General features: G+C 41.0%; 1 protein-coding gene across 3 annotated transcripts in view; it reads left to right on the top strand.

Annotated features, from left to right (window-relative positions):
- Positions 1 to 316: 316 nt before the first annotated feature.
- Positions 317 to 20,252, top strand: part of TLR5 (toll like receptor 5) — a 32,381-nt gene continuing 12,445 nt past the window's right edge. The window contains exons 1-2 of one of the 3 annotated variants that reach the window (XM_075204305.1): positions 317 to 402; positions 19,123 to 19,185. In XM_075204305.1, coding sequence (XP_075060406.1) covers positions 19,142 to 19,185 — 44 coding nt within the window. In that variant the 5' untranslated portion in view covers positions 317 to 402; positions 19,123 to 19,141. Of the gene's footprint in view, positions 403 to 430; positions 618 to 13,860; positions 13,990 to 19,122; positions 19,186 to 20,252 lie in introns of those variants that run through there. The other 2 variants (XM_075204304.1, XM_075204306.1) reach the window with 2 other exon arrangements.

Below are 20,252 nucleotides of genomic sequence, written 5' to 3'. Positions count from 1 at the left end.
ACGTTGTGCTTTGGTGCAATAAAACACGATCGTGGGACCGTACACACTAACGGTCGCTTATTTTGTGACTGGCACGATAATCGGGTGATAAACCTGCAGTGTGTACCCAGCCTGAGACGTTTCCAACTTATTAACCAACTTATTTTATTGCACGGTTGCAAAATAAACTTGTTCCCTGCAGAAGAGTTAATGTATGCAGTCTGTGGAGCTGGGTCCTTGTGTTAGAAGTAATTCCATCTAACCCCAGGGGCATTGGCTGCAGTAAACAGACGCCATGTTACTTCCCTGTTTAAATTCCCTCTTCTGGATGTGAGTTGTACCCAGAGCTTGCAGCAAAAAGATGAATCTCCTTCCTTTACATAAGCAGCTTCCCCCAGATCCTTGACTGGTAACATCCTGCAGGTCAGTAGTGGGTGACAGTGGGGGTGAAGGGAGGCTGGCAGGGGAGGAGATTGAAGTTACCTCACTGGAAGTCTCTCACACCATCCTCCTTTCACACGAGAGATTGTGCAAGGCACGAGTGTAGTGTGAGACAGGGAAGGCAGGAATGTCTCCAGCTGCTGCAAACACGGTGCAAGATTGGACTGAGACCCTTGTGCCCCCGATGCCAGCTGCAGGTATGTACATAATGCATGCATGTGGCACAGAGCTGGGCAGCCTCTTGGCACACTTGGGCTTTCCTTAAAGCTCCAGACAGAAAATTGCTGCCTTTGGCTGTTGTGTAATTGAATCCTTTATTGATTTGTTGCTGCTGGAATATATCTGTAACCTGAGCCTTCCTGTCCTGTTACCAGTGTGTCTGTGCACAGCTGGTATAACTCTGCATGCAGTTTACTATATGGGACATATATTTGTGTCTGCAATACAGCCTCTGTGTTATAGTGTCATTAGAGTATAGCTTATAAAGTTTATTACTGTGAAGTTTTTAGGACAAATTCACCATTCATTTCTATGGTGTGGTAGCTTTGAAAAGTTTTTTTTAAGTTTAAAGAAACATCCCAGAACATGACAGTGTACAGATGAGTGAAAGATTCCAAATCGTTCTGTGACATATTCATGTTGTTATGTCCCTGGAAGTCCTTCCGCTGCCCGGTTTTACGGCAGAATGAATTGACTTGATACGGATAATCGATTCACACAAAAATGGAAGTTGAATTAACGCTGGTTATAAATAATAGGATGAGTTAAACAAGCTAAAGTACATATATATTGACAAATTAAGGTTTTCCATTTTTCAAAGTTGCTTAAGGTGTGTGAGGAAACTTGTCTAAAGTATATTGCGTAGCGTAACGTATTTAAAACAAAATGTGCCCTCCGTTGATAATATCAGAGAACAGGGAAGCTGTGGTACAGTAAGTTAATGTCTGACAAGATATGGCAAGGTCTACTTGTTTGTATGTTCTCCCCGTGTTTGCGTGGGTTTCCTCCGGGTGCTCCGGTTTCCTCCCACACTCCAAAAACATACTGGTAGGTTAATTGGCTGCTAACAAATTGACCCTGGTCTGTGTGTGCATGTGTGTGTGTGTGTGTGTGTGTGTGTGTGTGTGTGTGTGTGTGTGTATGTTAGGGAATTTAGACTGTAAGCTCCAATGGGGCAGGGACTGATGTGAGTGAGTTCTCTGTACAGCGCTGCGGAATTAGTGGCGCTATATAAATACATGGTAATAATAATAATAAAAATGTATGCCTATATCTGGGGAATGGTGGGAGATGTTGAGACATCCTGATATATGGAGTGATATTATTGGTCTAAGGTCTTATATGATGCTTTTATCTACGTATTAGTTTGTGGTTTTAGGGAATAAAATATGAAATTACCATTTTTCTATTTGAATTGAGTGGTCTGTATTGCGCATACATAATAATTTGAGAATATTCTGGAGAGACTTCGTTTTTGGATTATTTCTGAAATATCCATAACAGTCTCTTATCGTCCCAGCTCTATTCATTGATTATAAATTTGTCACATTTACAAATAAGGGTATAAGGGGGTCACTTTTTTGTGTTTGAAGTTTTTTTTTTATTATGTTGCTTGAAGTGATGTGTAGTGATTGTCACATTGTCTGTGTATCATTTAGAATATTTTATTCATACTTGCCTGAGATTCCTGGAGGGTCCAGAACTTCTGAGAGTCCCCCTGGACTTCTGTGAGTGCCGACACCCTCCTGGATCTTGGAGGAGGTGGCGCTTAACAGTGTGAATCGCGTTATTAAGTCCCGCAGAGCATTGCCACAAATTGTGCCAGCGGGCAGGGATATTAAAGCCAGTCCGCCACCAGGCCCCCTCCAACACTTGCCACCAGAAATCAAATTGGCAAGTATGATTATATCAATGATGGACTTTACTGCAAAGGTTACTTACTCCATATTCAGTCAGTATCCACGCTAATCATTGATAAAACTCAGCAAGCATTCTACTCACTGTCTGATGCTTCATTGCTCAATTCCCTGACATCAGAACTTTATGTTTTGCCTCTGTGTACCCCTTGGTCACCCTGTGTGTCTGTGTTTAGGGACTTGTAATAGGATGTTATGAAATAAGTTCCTTAGTTTCTACAGCACTGTGGTTGGCTGAATCATCTTTGTTATAAACATTAGTGTGGTCAGGAAGATCCACTCCAGCCAAGGATAAATATTTTGAAGCCTTATATTTTTATTGACTCTACATAAAGCTCTTGGAGATACCGTGAACACAGCTATAAATACTTGAGAGGGGTCGTGGGTCCTGCTGGATGAAATCAATGAAGGAAAGTTCACACTGGTATTTAATTTTAAAAACACAGTATTTTATAATAATACAGTTCAGAGACTCTGAGAGAGTCCAATATTATTACCTTCTTGAAGATATAACCAGGGACGGTAGTGGGGCAAACTCCCTGCCTCTCCTTAAATGAGAGGGGATACTTATGGACTAAGCTGGTGAGCATCCAAGCAGGCGAGCCAGCTTAAGCTGGGTACACACTACAGGGTTTTCATCCAATAATCGGCTCAATCAGCCGACATACGACCGCTCGTTCAAAAGTCGGGTCAGTGTGTGCAGTGTCACGATGGTCGAAAGTCTGCCCAAATGGACGATTGTCCCCTCATTTGGTTGGTCGTACCGTTAAATATTTTCGTTCCAATCACATTTCCGTTGTGTAGTGTGTATAAACTTCCGACCAATCCACAACAATCTTCCGATACTTCCTAGACCTGGGGGGCGTGTGTATGTAAATTTGTGATGCCTTTACCAGTCCCACGTGGTGCGGTATCCGCACATCTCAGGCTTGTGTTTTGTATAGATGTGTATTGCACCTGTCTGGCTGCAGACCATTACACTTGTATAAAGCACGTGTGTTATTACCCTTTGCATCTATGTTGTGAATCTATTCATATTTACCCTTTATAAACTATTAAACTTATAAAGTCATTGCTCCAACAAGATCTACTCTTTCTACTTTTTTCTCTTTGGTTCCGTACCTGCAGTTTTCTTGCCACAGCAAGCAGGAAAAGTGCAGTTGCTTCAGTGTGTACGAAATTACAGTCATTGCTCACGACAACATGGCTGTAAAAAGTCGCTAACGGGACGTCCGCTCTTCCCTTTATCGTCTAAAACAAAGCTAGTGTGTATGCAGTCCATGGACCGAGCGATCGAACCATCGATCGCATGTAAAATCGCTCTGCATAAAAAGTTGGTGGAAAATTCTGTAGTGTGTACCCAGCTTTAGTGATTGGGGTGAGTGCAGGACCCTCAGCCTATGCCAGATGCAATCACCCAGACTCCTGACCTTCCCATCCATGGCCCCACATTTACCCCCGAGACCAAGCCCCCAAATTGGGAAGTCTGTCCCCTTTTGGGTGCCACAAATAAATAGATAATCTGAGCACTGCACAGTCCTATTGGGGATTCCTTGTATAGCTTCCAAGCAAAGTAAAAACAGGATCTATATGTACCAGGTAGTTTGGTGATACTTTAAATATTTACTTAGATAACAGTTATTCCCAATTATTCATATAAATCAATACATTTTAGTGAAACCTGGGTGAGTCTGTGAATAATGTAACATTGCTTCGTATAACATTATATTAAAAGCTGATAACATTCTTTTCTCTGTATAGCATTCAGTTATTTTCATTAACCCGAAAGTGCTTAACATAACATTTACCCCCGCCATGATAAATCTCTCTGCATTCTTTCCTGCATTCTAGTGAAAACAAGGCAGTGAGATAACATGATAATGAGATCTTATTCTATGTAACTGAGTGGGTGAAACCAAATGGCTCCAGCTAATGTTTGCTGAGGATTTGTAAAATAGGGTGATTTATTAGTTACAAGTCCATATCTATATAGCAAAAATCACGTATTACAGAAAACTACGCCCCAAAAGGTTTTAACCACTCATGCTCCCTTTACACAGATGTTTCTACATTCTTTCATTTTCACACAGGAATACTCCCCAGGGGGGAGTTGGTTTATCTCCTGTTTCTGCTATATTCAAGGTCATGGACACAGACTCCTGCAAACAATGAATAACTCCTACAAACTAGATGTATCTAATCTGTCTTTAAGCTATAAGAGAACAAAATGGCTATAAGGCAACAAGATGGCGTCAGCTTGGCAAAATCACATTTCTCACTCTCAACAGTGGCGATACTGGGGAGCCGGTCAAAGCAGACTTTTCCGTTACAAGGTTTTCTACTTTGAATAAACATTTTCCTTACTCACGCTCCTGCCTCTTAGCAGTAATAGAAGAGAGAGGGATCAAATGTACAGGCTTCAAATGACAGCCAGCCCCTGATTAGACGAGCAAGGACTCACCCAATCAAAAACTGGCTGCCGTTTCCAGCTAGTTTGTCACGGCGGAGTTCATGGGTGATCTTAACTATTGAGATCTTTCTAAACAGAGCAAATGTGTTTTTTGTTTTTTTTTACAGTTAATTAAAAAACAAGTCTGACAGCATTTTCATTAAACCAGTGGATCCCAAACTTTTTCAGTTCAAGGCACCCTTAGGGTCTCCATAATTTTTTCAAGGCACCCCTAGGCCAAAATAATTACCAAGTATTCCCCTGCCTTCCTTACCACTGGCCCTGGCTGAGGCACCCCTGTGAGATCGCTGAGGCACCCCAGGGAGCCTAGGCGCACAGTTTGGGAACCATTGCATTAAACGTATGTACCTCGATACTATTCCTCTCAACTGAACAAGTTATAAGAAAGGATAGGTACTTTTGTGTCAGAAGTTTTATGTTTACTTGCAGCTATTATCCTTGTCCTGGATATATCCCCACCTAATTAAGATCAGGTTATTTCACACTACTAAAAAAAACACAATAAATGATAGACTCAGCATACAAATATCACATAGGCTTAAAATCTTGATGGAATGCCAAGTTCTGTTCTCCTCTTAGCAGGATAAGAATCTAGTTACACAAGGCGTTCAGATTAAATATTCAATGGCAAAATATGTTTTATGTCTTACCCAAGCAAGTGTGGTTATTCTTTCTTCCTGTTGAATAATACATCTCATTGTTTACATTACTGTTAGATTTGCATAAATGTGGAGAGCAGAATAATTTTATTGCCATACAGAATACCCTCTAACATACCTCCCAACTGTCCCGATTTTGGTTGGACAGCCCCTATGTCTGGGAACATCGGGATTCCTGTTCCATTCCCTGGACGGGTGTGGTGCGCCAGGTTCTGCAGTGTTTGGAGGGGAATGGAAACTTTTAATGGGCAGCCTAGTTCTTTACAGCGCTAGGCAGCCCTCTGGGGGGTACAGCTACGCCCCCTGTCCCACGGACGGGGACTGAACTGTTGGGAGGGATGCCCTCTATTAAAGACAGAGAAGTTTCCGTGATTGCATTGGAAGCAGCCTGCGCAAAGTGAAAATCTGCCTCAATATGTGGAGAGGCAGAAACAATTTTAGGAGGTTCACTGTGAACTATAAGAATAAGGAAAAATAGGCGCTACTCCTTTAAGTGATGTCAAATATCGTGAAACTGTGATCAGAAGAAACAAAGAGAATAATTCTCTTATACTCGGGCGCATAGAACACTTTACTATAAAAGTTGGATCTAGCACATACTTACATGATGCGTCTAAATTGGCCCTTAGGTATATTCTTAATCCAGAGGGGATGCTGGTTGCTATTTGTTGGTAAGAAATTATTGCAGTCTACAAGTTTGATGAATGTCTGTGTCCAAGATGTTACCCTCTTCTATATAAATCTCTAAATCTAGAAATTGGACTTCTTGTGTACTGGTATTAGCTGTAAATTCCAGATTTATCTCATTATTGTTAATTTGACTGAGGAAATAGTCCGCTGTCTGTTGACTCCCATTCTAGATGAAAAATACGTCATCTATATATCTGTACCAACAAACAAGACATTTTTTTTATAACCTTCATTAAGCCATATGTTTTCCTCTTCCCATTGTGACATAAAAAGATTTGCATAACTTGGTGCAAAACCGTTGCCCATTGCAGTCCCTTTTTTCCTGATGATAAAATGATCCCTCATGACAAAAGTAATTATGGGTGAGTATAAACTCAATCCTGTCCATAATGAATTGTACTTGTCGATTGTCCAAATCACTGCCGGACAGAGAGGGAAGTTGTGTGAGTTCAAGTCTAAAGAGACTCTTCCCCAAGAGTACTCCATGTGCGAGTGGACTAACAGGAAAAACTGGGACGCTGACAAGCCGCTATGTACAGGGAGAGATTAGTGTAAGATCTGCCTCCTTCTACATCGTACTGAGTGCTCTTTACCTCAATATACTCAATAGAAGAGTATGAACATTTGTCCCATGTTTTATTTGCATGTATGTATGTGCTAGATCCTACTTTTATAGTAAAGTGTTCTATGTGCCGAGTATAAGAGAATTATTCTCACTGTGGGCTATAAATGCGCTATTCTACAGGGGAGAAGCTCATTTGCCAGCACACAAGTCATCTGTAATAATCCCTTGCTTTAGTGAAAAACCATCCCTAGCCCATTAAGTGCATTCCTATTATTATTGTTTATTATATGTTTATTAATATTATTATTACTATTATTATTATTATTACTGTAAGGCATCACAATGCCCTACAGCAGGAAAACAGTGTACATAAAACAGGGACATACAAGGCAGACAAAATAAATCCAGATGTACAAACAAAGGTTATGGAGGGTCTTGCTCAAGAGCTTACACTCTAGTGGGAAAAGAGCAGAACTGAGAGGCGTGTGGCGAGGGCGATACGTCATCCAATGAGCCTGAGGATGGAGGGCAAAATGTAAACATATCCTTAACTTTATGGAACATGCAACCCGGCATTTGAATTATGTCTTTTACATGTGTTATTATATTGTAGGGAAAATACATATAAATATATTTGAAACTAGAACTCACTGTTCCTGGTGTAAGAGTGTGATGGGGCTGATTTCTAACAGAACATTTATACACAGGGATGCGGTCTTGTGACATTAGTGGAAGGATGTTCTCCCCCAGCTTTAATATTTTGTGGAAAGGAAAAGGAGTTAATTTTTAAACAGAAAATATAAAATCTGTATATAAGATAATGTCCCCAAATGTCAAACCCTCTTCTGAGGGAAGATTAATATCTGTAGCAGTGTCTTATTGAGAATGTTACCCACAGAACGGCAGGTTAATAAAGCTGGTCGTCAATGCTGCATTGGACTGTTAAAAATTAAACACATATTATTTTTCTGGGTGACTAGTGTATCAAACTCTGGTTTTGTCAAATTGCCAATTTCTGCAATTTTGCCACCCATATTTAAAGCAGTAAATTCATTAAAACCCGCCTTTTTAAAACTGGCCCGGCAAAATCTCCAAGTTTGATACATTAACTAACCTCTGTGTGTCCATATCCATTTGCATTCATGTGTATGGGGAGGATGCAGCATGGTTTTTTGGACACTGATTGTTCTGTTTCAGTGTGTCCCAAAGCATGTTGCGTCTCTCTTCTACTGTCATCACTTCCTCCCATTCTCGGTTAAAGGACATTTTTCGGGCTGCACCCACTTTATGGAATTTTCTCCCTCACACAGTAAGACTTCCTCTAGTCTTCAAACCTTCAAGCGTTCTCTGAAAACCCACCTTTTCAGGCAAGCTTATAGTATTCATCTACCACCCTCTTAATCTCCCTAGGTTACCCTATTACCACTCTCTACACAGCTAACACAAGACAACAACCCTCTGACCAACATAGTTGTGTGACTGATTACACAGCCCACAAAATACTTTGTAACCTTTGCATTCTAGCTGGACAAATATTCAATATGATGTAACACTTACCCTTGTGTATCAGACCATTGTCCCATAGATTGTAGGCTTGCGAGCAGGGCCCTCTTACCTCTACGTCTTTATGTATTACCCAGTATTGTTTTATTTCTGTTTGTTCCCAATTGTAAAGCGCTACGGAATCTGCTGGCGCTATATAAATAAATGTTGATGATGATGATGTCGCAGGACTTGAAAAAGTCCATTGATCTCTATGGGAGAGCATTGTGTACATAAACGTTAGGGATTAAAATGATCAATTTACCAAGCATCGTGCTGTATTTTGCCCAGTTATTTATACATGGCCCATTCATTCCTATGGCCCATTCATTTCAGTGTTTCAATGAAATTGTGCACTAGAAACATCATTGAAATGCATGGGCCATAGACATGAATGGAGCTGCACAGCTCTGGTCACTTTTCAAACTTCAAGATTCAGTTAATATCTGTTAATGTGTGATCAAAACACATAGTCCCCTTACTGACGGCCAATCACATCGTGGCTAGAGTGGGAGAACTAGTTACGATTGGCTGAGCATCTAAAGGAAGTCTCTTTGGTTGTCAATTGATTCTTCTGTCATTCTGCAACAGAACTGTCATTTAGTACGTTGTTATTTTGTTTTCTTTCAATTGGATAACCCTTTCAATTAAAAGAAGATCTGCCTTGGATATCTGATTAAAACAACGATATATTGCTTGGTTTTCCCTTTGGATTGCAATTATGGACATTAACTTTTGGGGGCATATTCAATTAGCTTCCGGGATTGCGGCTATGCGCGCCCATCTCCTTCTCGATTCCTGTACACCGCAGATTTGCGATGTGGCGGTACCGTACTTGCACTTTATGTGCGCGATCGCGCGCAATGCCGTGATCCCGGAAGCTAATTGAATATGCCCCTTGGGTTTGAAATTTCTTTCTTTGGATTAGTAGTTGATATGATATGGATTTTCCTTTGGCATAATAATTAAGGATATTCTTTTTGAGTTTATTCAATTTTATTTTTATTAATGTGTATTGGTTTTTAATTTACTTTTTTATACTATAGCTGTATGATGTCTTAGGTCTTTAAGAATATACTGGGATCATTGCAGTCCCTCTATAGGGGTCCTAGTATTCCTAATTTCCCCAGTGGGGGGGGGGGGGGGTGACGGGAAGTGCCCTTCTAATTTCAGTGTGGGGTTGGTAGACTTTGGGAGGGAGGGTGCTCAAGACACTTTAGTGGCGGACTCCTCCCTCTCCATAGAGGCTCCAGCCACGCGCTGACGAGCCTGGGTCTGGTTCCCGCTATCACAGACTACGCTGCAGGTTTCCATGTTAATAGTGGACACCAGATGAGGCTGTCTAGCCTAATGCCAGTTTCTGCTCTTGAAGGGGTCCCCACCCTTGTTCTCCCCCTCTTTAGTGCCATATGTAGACCTCAGGGGGCAGACTGGCTGAATTTTACATTTAATTATTTACCAGCCGAAACCCCGGAGATAATAATGAGCTATTAAAATGAATGTGGAAAGCTCTGCTCTGCTTGCGATGGAAACTTCTTTGGTTCTTGTATCAGCGGTCAGTTTGACGTCACTGACCTTGATTGGGCTGTCTATATAAGGCAGACACTGGCACCGATCCAGTGCCAGATATTAGATCATCTGGTCTGGTCCTTAGTGCTGCTTGTTCCTTGGTGCTCCTAGTTCCGTTGGAGATCCTGTTTCCTGACTAATCTCTTGCCTATCGTATTGGTACCATCAGGGCCATCAAGAGAATTTTCAGGCCCCGGTACAGCAACTTCTTGTGGTTCCTTCCATGTGGCCACGCCAGGTTGGTAGCTCCTCACTCTACACAGGCAAGTCAACGCCCCCAAGCAGGTTGAGTCCCTGGTAGTTTGTGCCTGCTCCTCTCGTCACCCCTAGGTATCGTTTGGAGCTGACTGTCTGTTGCTGGCTTTCCTCTGCCTCACATATCGGTTCAGTTTGGCTCATCCGGTTTGACCTCGGCTGCCCTGATTACACTTTCTTAATACTCCTCGGCAATGCTTTTTTTGTAAGAAAAAATGTGCGGAACTCACATTACATAGTCAATCACTGTACACACACCCACACACGTCAGTTGTGTAACGAAACATAATGGTCGCTGCCCGAAGTAAGCACTCAGCACACGTAGTAAATATACCCCTTAGTGTAGGAACATTCCCTGAACAATACAAGAGGTTATGCAACTTCCAGTGCATATTCATTCACAAATGTCCTCTTGTGCAAAAGATTCATAACCTCTGTGTACTTCCATTTCTGTGTACTGTTTATTTTGAGTAGGAGTTTCGCAAGAGGTTATTGAAACAGATCCTTAGTTCCTCTCGAAGCTTCCTCATTTCTACACCATTTTCTGCTACTACCAACTTGCACCATAAATCTTTTTTCTTTGGCTTCTCCTAACCTCTGAAGCTCTGTTTAAATCCATTTCTATCTTTCAAATATTACCTCTTAACCTGGTTAAATTGCTGCCATCTCTGCCTATACCTGTATCACCACTTAAACAACGCTGCACTTGTGAATTTGTATGCCGAAGTTCAGCGCTAGTTACCTCTCCATTCCCTGCTGTATGTATCACCCGTTTAGATAGTAAGCTCTTTGGGGCAGAGTTCTTAATCCTAAGGTATTTTTTATTACTTTGCACTTGTTACTCCTTTTCTTAGTGGGGTTTTTTTGTCTTGTAATTTTGTAAGGTGACGTCCACAGTGTGTAGCATACATATATATATACATATATACATAATAAATAACAGACATTCATATTTATACAGTCGTACATGACGAAACAAAGGGAGATGTGTGAACGAGAAGTTAGATGAGTTGAATAAGTCACTGTAACTTATTTGACACATTTATTTATCATAAGTACAACATTTTAAGGAATGCTAAAGCCCCTCCCCCCCCCCAAATATATGAAGCTTGAAATCACTATACACTTTGAGTGGTGCTTTAGTGGAAATCATACCTCCCAAAATTTAGAATCACAAAATCGGGACAAAATGAGCTCCACCCCCGTCCCACTCACAAATGAGCAAGTTGAGGTAAAACCACACCCACTTTTTGGTAAGCCCAACCCCTTGTGGAGTTCCACCAAAATCGGTATGGGAAAGGGTCTATGAAGGGTGGAAGCACGTGTTTCAGGATTGTGTATTTATGTATCAGTCTGAATATTGCTGTGTTACAAAAAAATCCTTCAGATTGTGAATAATTGTGGCAGAGATTACAGTCCTTCATGCAAGTCCCCCATTAGACTGACCTTTTACCTCTGTCCTCTCCCTGTTTTTCACTTTAGAGATCAGTTACTAAGGGCTCACTGACCCCTCCCGTGAACTCATCCATTACTTAGAAACCAAACCTGTATAAATCATTTCCAGGGACAGTTTGCGGCTGAGTCAGTGTATCTACACTTCTTCTTGTGATACGGTACTTGGAGCTCTCTGTATCCCACATTTGCCATATTTACAGGATTAAGGCACTTTTTTTTTTCTCTTTACAATAAGGCCTAACTTATAACTTAACTTATAACTAATATGGTTGAGGAAATAATAACAGGTGATAAAAATAGCACCTAATATGCAGAAAAAGATGAATTTTATTGTGCAGATGATCAATACTAAAAGTCGGGCAGTATTAACATTAGGGGATAGATTTACTAAACTGCGGGTTTGAAAAAGTGGAGATGTTGCCTATAGCAACCAATCAGATTCTAGCTTTCGTTTATTTAGTGCATTCTACAAAATGACAGCTAGAATCTGATTGGTTGCTATAGGCAACATCCCCACTTTTTCAAACCCGCAGCTTAGTAAATCTAGCCCTGGGTCTCCCGGCCCACCTCCTAGAACCTTTATGCTACAATGTAATCCAGCACTCATATGATCCGTATCTATCAACCATTGACCTGTAATTAGCAGCTTTGACCAGCACTCATTAATCAGAATATAATAAGCTCTGATGTCTCCCACCCCAGCTCCGTTATCCAACTTCCAGGACTTTGTTACAGACACATTTTAACCAGCACAGTGTCGCCAGAACCCCCTGACCGCCCCGGTATATTTACCCTGCTGTCTCGCTGTTACAGTCCAGTGGATTTGCCCCTTCCTTTCAGAGCAATAGGAATGTCTGCACCACGGCGTAATCTCCAGCTGCCAATTGGCTGTGGGCCATGAAGGGAGGGCGGGCAGCAGCCCTACCCGTCTCAAGGAGCCCGCGTTGTGCTTGGTAAGAATTCTGGCTGCCTCTTATCTCTTTATGGCCAGCTGCCAACTGGCTTTTGGGGATCACTGAGAGTTAGCCGACATTTAAATGACTAAATAAAACAAGCAGACATGTTTATTTTATTTACAATTACAGTGAACCATTGACAGAAACAAAATAAACGTGCAGTTTAACGGTATTGTATGGCACCCGTTTAAATTATCCCCGTCATAGAGCCAAGAATCAACTCCCAACAATGATCATCAAACAGTCTAACTATACAGAACCTCTGAGATCATTTAAAAACTTTTAAATTGATCTTGGCCATTCCATACCTAAAACCTCTTTTTATAACCTCCTTCAGATCAACGTTGAATATTTCACTGCCAATCACTGACAAGTGTACTTTGTTACTTATTTATTTTTATATATAGATCTTTGATTTCACTTCATAGGCAAACGAGGGGGGGGGGGGTTCTTATTGCCTGGAAACCCCCCTCCAAGGCTGGGGCACTGTATAATTGAGGTGACTGGACCCTGCTCCTGCTTCACACAGCTCTGCTTGAATGGGAGAGCTGCATGCACCTAACAGTAGTGCACGCAGCATTGCCCATGTATATTATGGGGATAGGAAGAGTTGGAGAGCAGCCAAGCACTGTCTAATATTATAGCCACGCCCCCATGCATGCTGGTCACGCCCACTAGCAGCGTGGTGTGTGGAAACCCCCTCTACAAATCCTGCGTTTGCCCCTGCACTTTCTGTTGTGTAGCAGAATTGGAAACAGACGTGAATTCTTCAGCAGAATTAAGTAACTTATATTCATTGTCTCGGTGTGACCTTAGATCATACAAAAACATTTTTTAGAAATACTGTAGTGAAAAAAAAGGACAAATCTTTATTGGTTACATGAGTCGGATTGTAGACAATGCTTTTACAAGCAGTAAGTCTGGCTCTAATGCTGCAAATCAGACCTCTTTTGCACATTAATTTAACAGAAATTCCAGAATCTGTAAAATGAAGATTGCCTACTCTCAATCTCTCAACTTTAACTAATGCACGAAGGAATGAGCACACGCCAGCAACACCTATAAAAGGTTTGCTTAGCATGCTTAACTGTGCACACATATATATATATATATATATATATATATATATATGTGACAAGGCCACCCTTCTTGTGACATGGGCACCCGGCAAACATCAGTCACAGACAGCTTCCTGTTGAAATAAATGGTACTTTTATAGTTCTACCACAATAAACAGCATACATTTATCACTGGCTAGACATAAACCTCCTGTCTAGACACCGGCCACTGTTTGGCATTGGTCGCCATGCACAAGTGCACAACCCAGGTCTTTATACTTGAGACTCTTCCCACAGCCTTAGCTTGACGGACAGGAGCCACTTCCACTTTGCCTTCACAAAGGAGTTCATTGCAGATGCTCTCTAATTACTTCTTCTTGCAGACAACCCCCATCTGCCATCTGTAGCTGTGGAAAAAAACACTATCAAAGCGTGTAAGTTAAATCACATTTTATACTTTTACATTGTCACTTATCTTACACCTGTATACCTTAACCTAGGTGCACTGCTATACCTGTGTATAACTCAGTCTAGCTGATTCCTCTCTTAGAAGCCTGTGGTAAACCACTCCCTCTGTCACTATATATATATATATATATATATATATATATATATATCTATATATACGGTATATGTGCAAGAGAGGGGGGGCCCAACATACAGGGAAGGATATGAATGATGTTCAGGCACCCATAGGGTTAATCAGGAACCATAAATGTACCAACTAACAAGCCAGTTCCCTACTAGTAACTAATGTTAAAAAAATATGTATAGAAATGATGCAACTAATATTAAATAAGCAATTGAAAAAAAAAATAATGTATAGAACCAACAACAAACTGTTGTATCTAGTTAGGTGTATGTAGAAATAGTTATTATTATTATTTTTATTATTATTATTATTATTATTATTATTATTATTATTATTATTATTAATAATAATATTATTTGTTTAGTTCAATCACTTGTATCGAAACTTGTAACAAATGTTCAAATAATCACAGGTCCCATATTCTTAACCTAGCTGTTATTAGCAACGAATAAAGAAAATATATATATTAAGGTATCCAGTCCAACCTGGTAAATACGTGTTCCTACCTTAATCCTGATCCTTAGAACTTTGCAGTTCGATGTTAATGCAGAATATGTGTGTGTCCGAGGAGATAAACCGTTCCGGACAGTGTAAATAACAAGAATGGTGGTATCTAATGCTGTTGTCTGGTGTTATTAAGAGACGGCCAGTAGGTGAGCCTCAATCTCAACTACCAACCAATCATTGATAGCGCCTGTATTTTACGCCCCCCATAGAGGTAACGGTAACAGCTCGCAGCCGCGAAGTTTTGAGGAATATCGCTCTGATTTGAATCTGCCCCTGAAGTGACCTGAAGCTTAGTACTTATGTTGTAGTACTTAGGTGACTTAGTACTTATGTTGTAGTACTTAGGTGACTTAGTACTTATGTTGTAGTACTTAGGTGACTTAGTACTTATGTTGCAAGAATTTTCAACACCAGAAACTCATTTTAAGTTGTTATTTTGTTAGAAAATGAATGAATGAAATAACTGATCACTTTAACTCTGAGGGCCTAATCCATCCTCCGATTTTGAGCGCATCGTAAGCAAAATCACTTTGTGTTTGCCGATAACATGCGCCAGTAAAGTCAGCTCTATGAACACAAAGGACACTTAGTACAGACTCTGATTTCAGGGAGTGAACTGGGCGGGAAGGGGCGTTTTGCCGGAGTCAATTTACAGCAAGAACGTGCCAAACTCAAGCGCCCGCAGCCACGTCCGAATCAGCTCTGAGTGTCTGAAAGTTACTTGATTTTCTTCCGTATCTTTTGCTCCAGCTACAGGGCCAGTCTAAGTCCTGATCAGTAGTGATGACAGTCTGTTATGCATGCTATAACATGTGTTTGCAATCAGGAGCAACTGTAAAAATGTATTTTATGTTTAGTAGACATTAAGAATATCCTAGTATATATATATATATATATCCGGGAGCTCATCCATTTTATGTGTCCAATGTCTCCAATACACCCTGGGCCAGTGGTGAATTTGAATAGGGGCAGGAGAGCAGCTAGTGTCAGTGTTGGGGGTATATTTACTAAGCTGCGGGTTTGAAAAAGTGGAGATGTTGCCTATGGCAACCAATCAGATTCTAGCTGTCATTTTGTACAATGCACTAAATAAATGACAGCTAGAATCTGATTGGTTGCTATAGGCAACATCTCCACTTTTTCAAAACCCGCAGTTTAGTTAATCTAGCCCTTGGTCTTCCAGATGAGAGTTGGCACGGAGCAATCGTCAGGGCACCCTGTGCTGCGGTTTGTGTACTCTTGAGAGCTTCATCACTGTTTATAACACTGTCTATGATTATGTATTATATATATATGTCTTTGTTAGCACCAAAGCCCTTGTTGATAAAACATTGTTTTTTAAATGTACACATAATAAATTCAGGGCTTGTACTAGGTGATCTGGTGTGAGATGGGCACACGAGCAATGTCCTCGTTGGCAGAGTTGTGCCAGCTGTGAGTACCAGGGCCGAGGCTGCAGTATAAACGGGTAGAAGCTCTCCTTAGGAACCAAGCAGTGTATGATACAGTATATGCCCTGTACTGGGCCCGCTGCCTCGATCTCCCTTTGTGTTATGCTTGGTTGCTAGAGCTCCTTAGGGGGGGTAATCTACCAATATGGAGTAAGCTGAATGTGGAGATACGTTGGGCCGGATCCATTAAGAAAAGTTAAGCAAAAGTAAGCAAATAAGGCAAAACCATGTTACATTGGAGGGGGAGGAAATGTGATGGCAGATTTAAAGTTGGGGTAGGGCATGTCCTAGATCGGTGTTGACTAACCTGTGACACACCAGGTGTTGTGAAACTACAAGTCCCAGCATGCTTTGCCAATATATAGCAGCTTATTGCCGGAAGGGTATGCTGGGACTTGTAGTGTCACAGGTTAGCCAACAATGTCCTAGATCAACTTTAAATTTCAGTGTACAAATAAGCTATCAAGTATTTGTGCGCTACATGAAAAAGCAGCCAGTATTTATCTTGGAAGGAGCTGGGGGCCGCTGTGAAGGCTCGGGGGGCCGCTGTGGAGGCTCGGGGAGCCGCTGTGGAGGCTCAGGGGGCCACTGTGGAGGCTCGGGGAGCCGTTGTGGAGGCTCGGGGAGCCGCTGTGGAGGCTCAGGGGGCCGCTGTGAAGGCTCGGGGGGCCGCTGTGGAGGCTCGGGGAGCCGCTGTGGAGGCTCAGGGGGCTGCTGTGGAGGCTGAGGGGGTCGCCTGCTGCCCATCAATGCTCTATATATAACTCCACTTTTAACTCCAGTTTAGTAGTTTAGTTTTCTTCCTACGTCTGTCCCTCACATTGTATTTCCTTGTTTCTTGTCATCTGTTCTCCAGACACCCTAACGTTGCATATAATTGCTTTAATCGATGGCAAATTAAAACCACTATTATATAACATACTATACTGTATATCATATGACAAATAAGACCACTATTATATAACATTCTATACTGTATATCATATAACAAGTACAAACCACTGTTGGACAACTGTATATCATGAAGTCACGTCTGGAGTAATAAACGTTTTCCTTCATCGCTGAAGAAACCGGTGCTTCTATTGTTCTTTGTTGATTAATAAATATTAAGTCTCTCTTGGAAATCTAATAAGTTCCTTTGGCTTTCAGTATCATCTCTATGCGGATAATACCCAAATCTATCTATCCTCTCCTGATCTCTCGACACCTGTGTTGTCCCGTGTAACTGACTGTCTTTCTACCATATCATCTTGGATGTCCTCTCGCCAACTCAAACTTAATCTTTCTAAAACAGAGTTAATAATATTCCCACCCGCCAACAAGAGCATACCTGACATTTCTATCTCTGTTGATAACATGACCATAAATCCCACCCCACAAGCTCGCTGCCTAGGTGTAATCCTTGATTCACGCCTATCCTTTGTTCCCCACATTGACTCTATATCTAAATCAAGTTACATACATCTAAAGAACATTTCCAGAATCCGCACATATCTCACGCAAGACACTGCTAAAACCTTAATTCATGCACTCATCATCTCCCGCATTGACTATTGCAATTCCCTCCTTACTGGTCTTCCCAAAAACAGACTCAAACCCCTACAATCTATTTTGCATGCTGCGGCAAGACTGATTTTCCTTGCAAATCGCTATTCCTCTGTTGAATCACTCTGTCAGTCTCTACATTGGCTTCCTGTCTTCTACCGAATCCAATATAAAATACTTTTACTAACCTACAAGGCCATCAACAAAGCTGTACCAACATACATCTCCTCTCTTGTCTCAAAATATCTCCCAACTCGGCAACTCCGTTCTGCAAAAGATCTGCGTCTCTCATCCACCCTCATTACATCCTCCCATTCCCGGTTACAGGACTTTTTTTCGGGCTGCACCCACTCTATGGAACTCTCTCCCTCGCACAATAAGACTCTCCTCTGGTCTACAAACTTTCAAGCGTTCTCTGAAAACCTACCTATTCAGACAGGCTTATAAGATTCCTCAACCACCCTCTTAACCTCACTACCTTTAGCCTGTTACTGACTGTTACACAATTTCACACAAGACAACTACCCCCTGACCAACATTGTTGTGTGACAGGATCATTTAGCTTATGAGTCACTTTTACCTTTGCACTCTGGCTGGGCCAAGATGCAAAATGTAGACTTAACCTCATGTGTCAATCTCCCATTGTCCCATAGATTGTAAGCTTGCGAGCAGGGCCTTCTCACCTCTTTGTCTGTTTTACCCAGTTTGTTTATTAGTTTATTATGTTTGTCCCCAATTGTAAAGCGCTACGGAATATGTTGGCGCTATATAAATAAATTATGATGATGATGATTAAGTCCTAGATATTACAAAGCTTAAATAACACAGGTGACCCAAGAAATATCGTCATCACACAGGAGCATCTGAATTAGAAAGGGCCTATATCTAACAGGGAGCACGGGAGGCTACACAAGCCCCACTCCTCTGGTGGCAGGGCTCTGTTCAAAATCCTGATTGATTTGCTTGCAGTCTTCTAGGTAACATAAATAGTATAGATTACAGATCCAAAAAAAAGGGCTACAATTGTCAATTCATCCTTGTAATAGGATTTACAAAAGATTCTGTGGATCTCATCTGGCTTTCATCAGCCACAGAGCAAATATAATTAATATGTGTATTTTATTTAAAAAAAAAAAATGGATCGGCAATCACATGAGCAGTGATTATACTTACAATGACAGTAACATTTTAAAGCACAAATATTCTGTACACAAACAGAATGACGCACATTGTATGTCTTTCGCAATTCGGTGTCAAAAGCAATTATATATAGGATAGAGAACATGATGGAGAATAGATATTGGAGAGGTGTGAATAACAGCTATAAGCATTTTCACAGGATGCCGTGATACGTACGGACATCACTGAAATTGGTGTCAGTAAGTGAAAGCAAACTACTAACGAATGCAACATGTTTAGCGTTATGTCTATATGTTTTTGTAAATATTGTTTTTATCTGGTCTCCACTGCAGGGACTTCTGAGTAACGACGATGACTTCAGCCGTCCACACTTCTACGGAGAGGAGGCAGCTCATGTGAGTCTATCTCAGTTTCCTTTTCACCTGTACGCATAGAAACCGATTCAATTAGCCGTGAGGTTCCGTAGGGGGCTAATTGAATCAGCCCCATAATGTCATGTCCCTTAATGTGATTTGTTTTTCAGCTTATTTTCTAATTACCATAACCTGGAGAGATGGTTATGATGGTCATCATTTATTGAGTTATTATCAGGTATTCATTCCCCTTGCTCAATGCTATTACAGAAGCTGGAAGTCTTTTTGGATAATTCTCTATTAACTTGGAACACTGAGATGTTGCAAGAGAGTATTTGTGCAAAATTGCACAAGCTGTGGGGGCATTACCTGGGGAATGGCGATGGAGAACAGAGGGTAGATTTATCAAACTGTTTTAAAATATAAAGTGGAGATGTTGCCCATAGCAACCAATCAGATTCTAGCTATCATTTATATGTCACATTCTAGAAAATGACAGCTTGAATCTAATTGGTTGCTATGGGCAACATCTCCATGTTTTCCTTTGAGAATGTTTGATAGATCTGCCCCTTTATCTCTTAACGTTCTGTTACTTTATACTGTTATTCCATCTATTCACATACACAGATTACACAGATATATATGTCAAAGATAAGATTTTGAGAGCAGATCTAGGTGAGGGGCTGCGAGTCAACATCTCTGGGGCTGCGAGTCGTCGTAGATTTTTAACAGAAAATAATTTTTAACATCTGGATTTGTAGATGATATAAGTAATTAGTTACATGCTGCGAGATGGCAATCATCCTATTGAGGAATAGTAAAAAAATATATTTTAGAATAAATTGATGTTTTCCTAATATAAAAATCTGAAGATATTTTTCAAGGGGGCGCCAGGAAATATTTTGAGAATCAAAGTGGTGCCTCCAAAAAGGCTTAAGAACCTCCGTTCCACTACGAGATCCTTCGTTCTCTGTATATTTGTATATAGGTGAAACATGAGCCATTCAATTGAATGCATAAGTGTCCCTAGTGGCTGAATTATTATGACACATGGAAAAATATTTTGCTTTACCGAGTGATGCTACTTAGACAAAGAATGGCACAGGTAT

Source organism: Mixophyes fleayi, chromosome 3, assembly GCF_038048845.1.
Source record: "Mixophyes fleayi isolate aMixFle1 chromosome 3, aMixFle1.hap1, whole genome shotgun sequence".
Lineage (NCBI taxonomy): Eukaryota > Metazoa > Chordata > Amphibia > Anura > Limnodynastidae > Mixophyes > Mixophyes fleayi.
The sequence above is the reverse complement of the archived record's forward strand: the minus strand, read 5'-3'. Positions and strand labels throughout refer to the sequence as shown.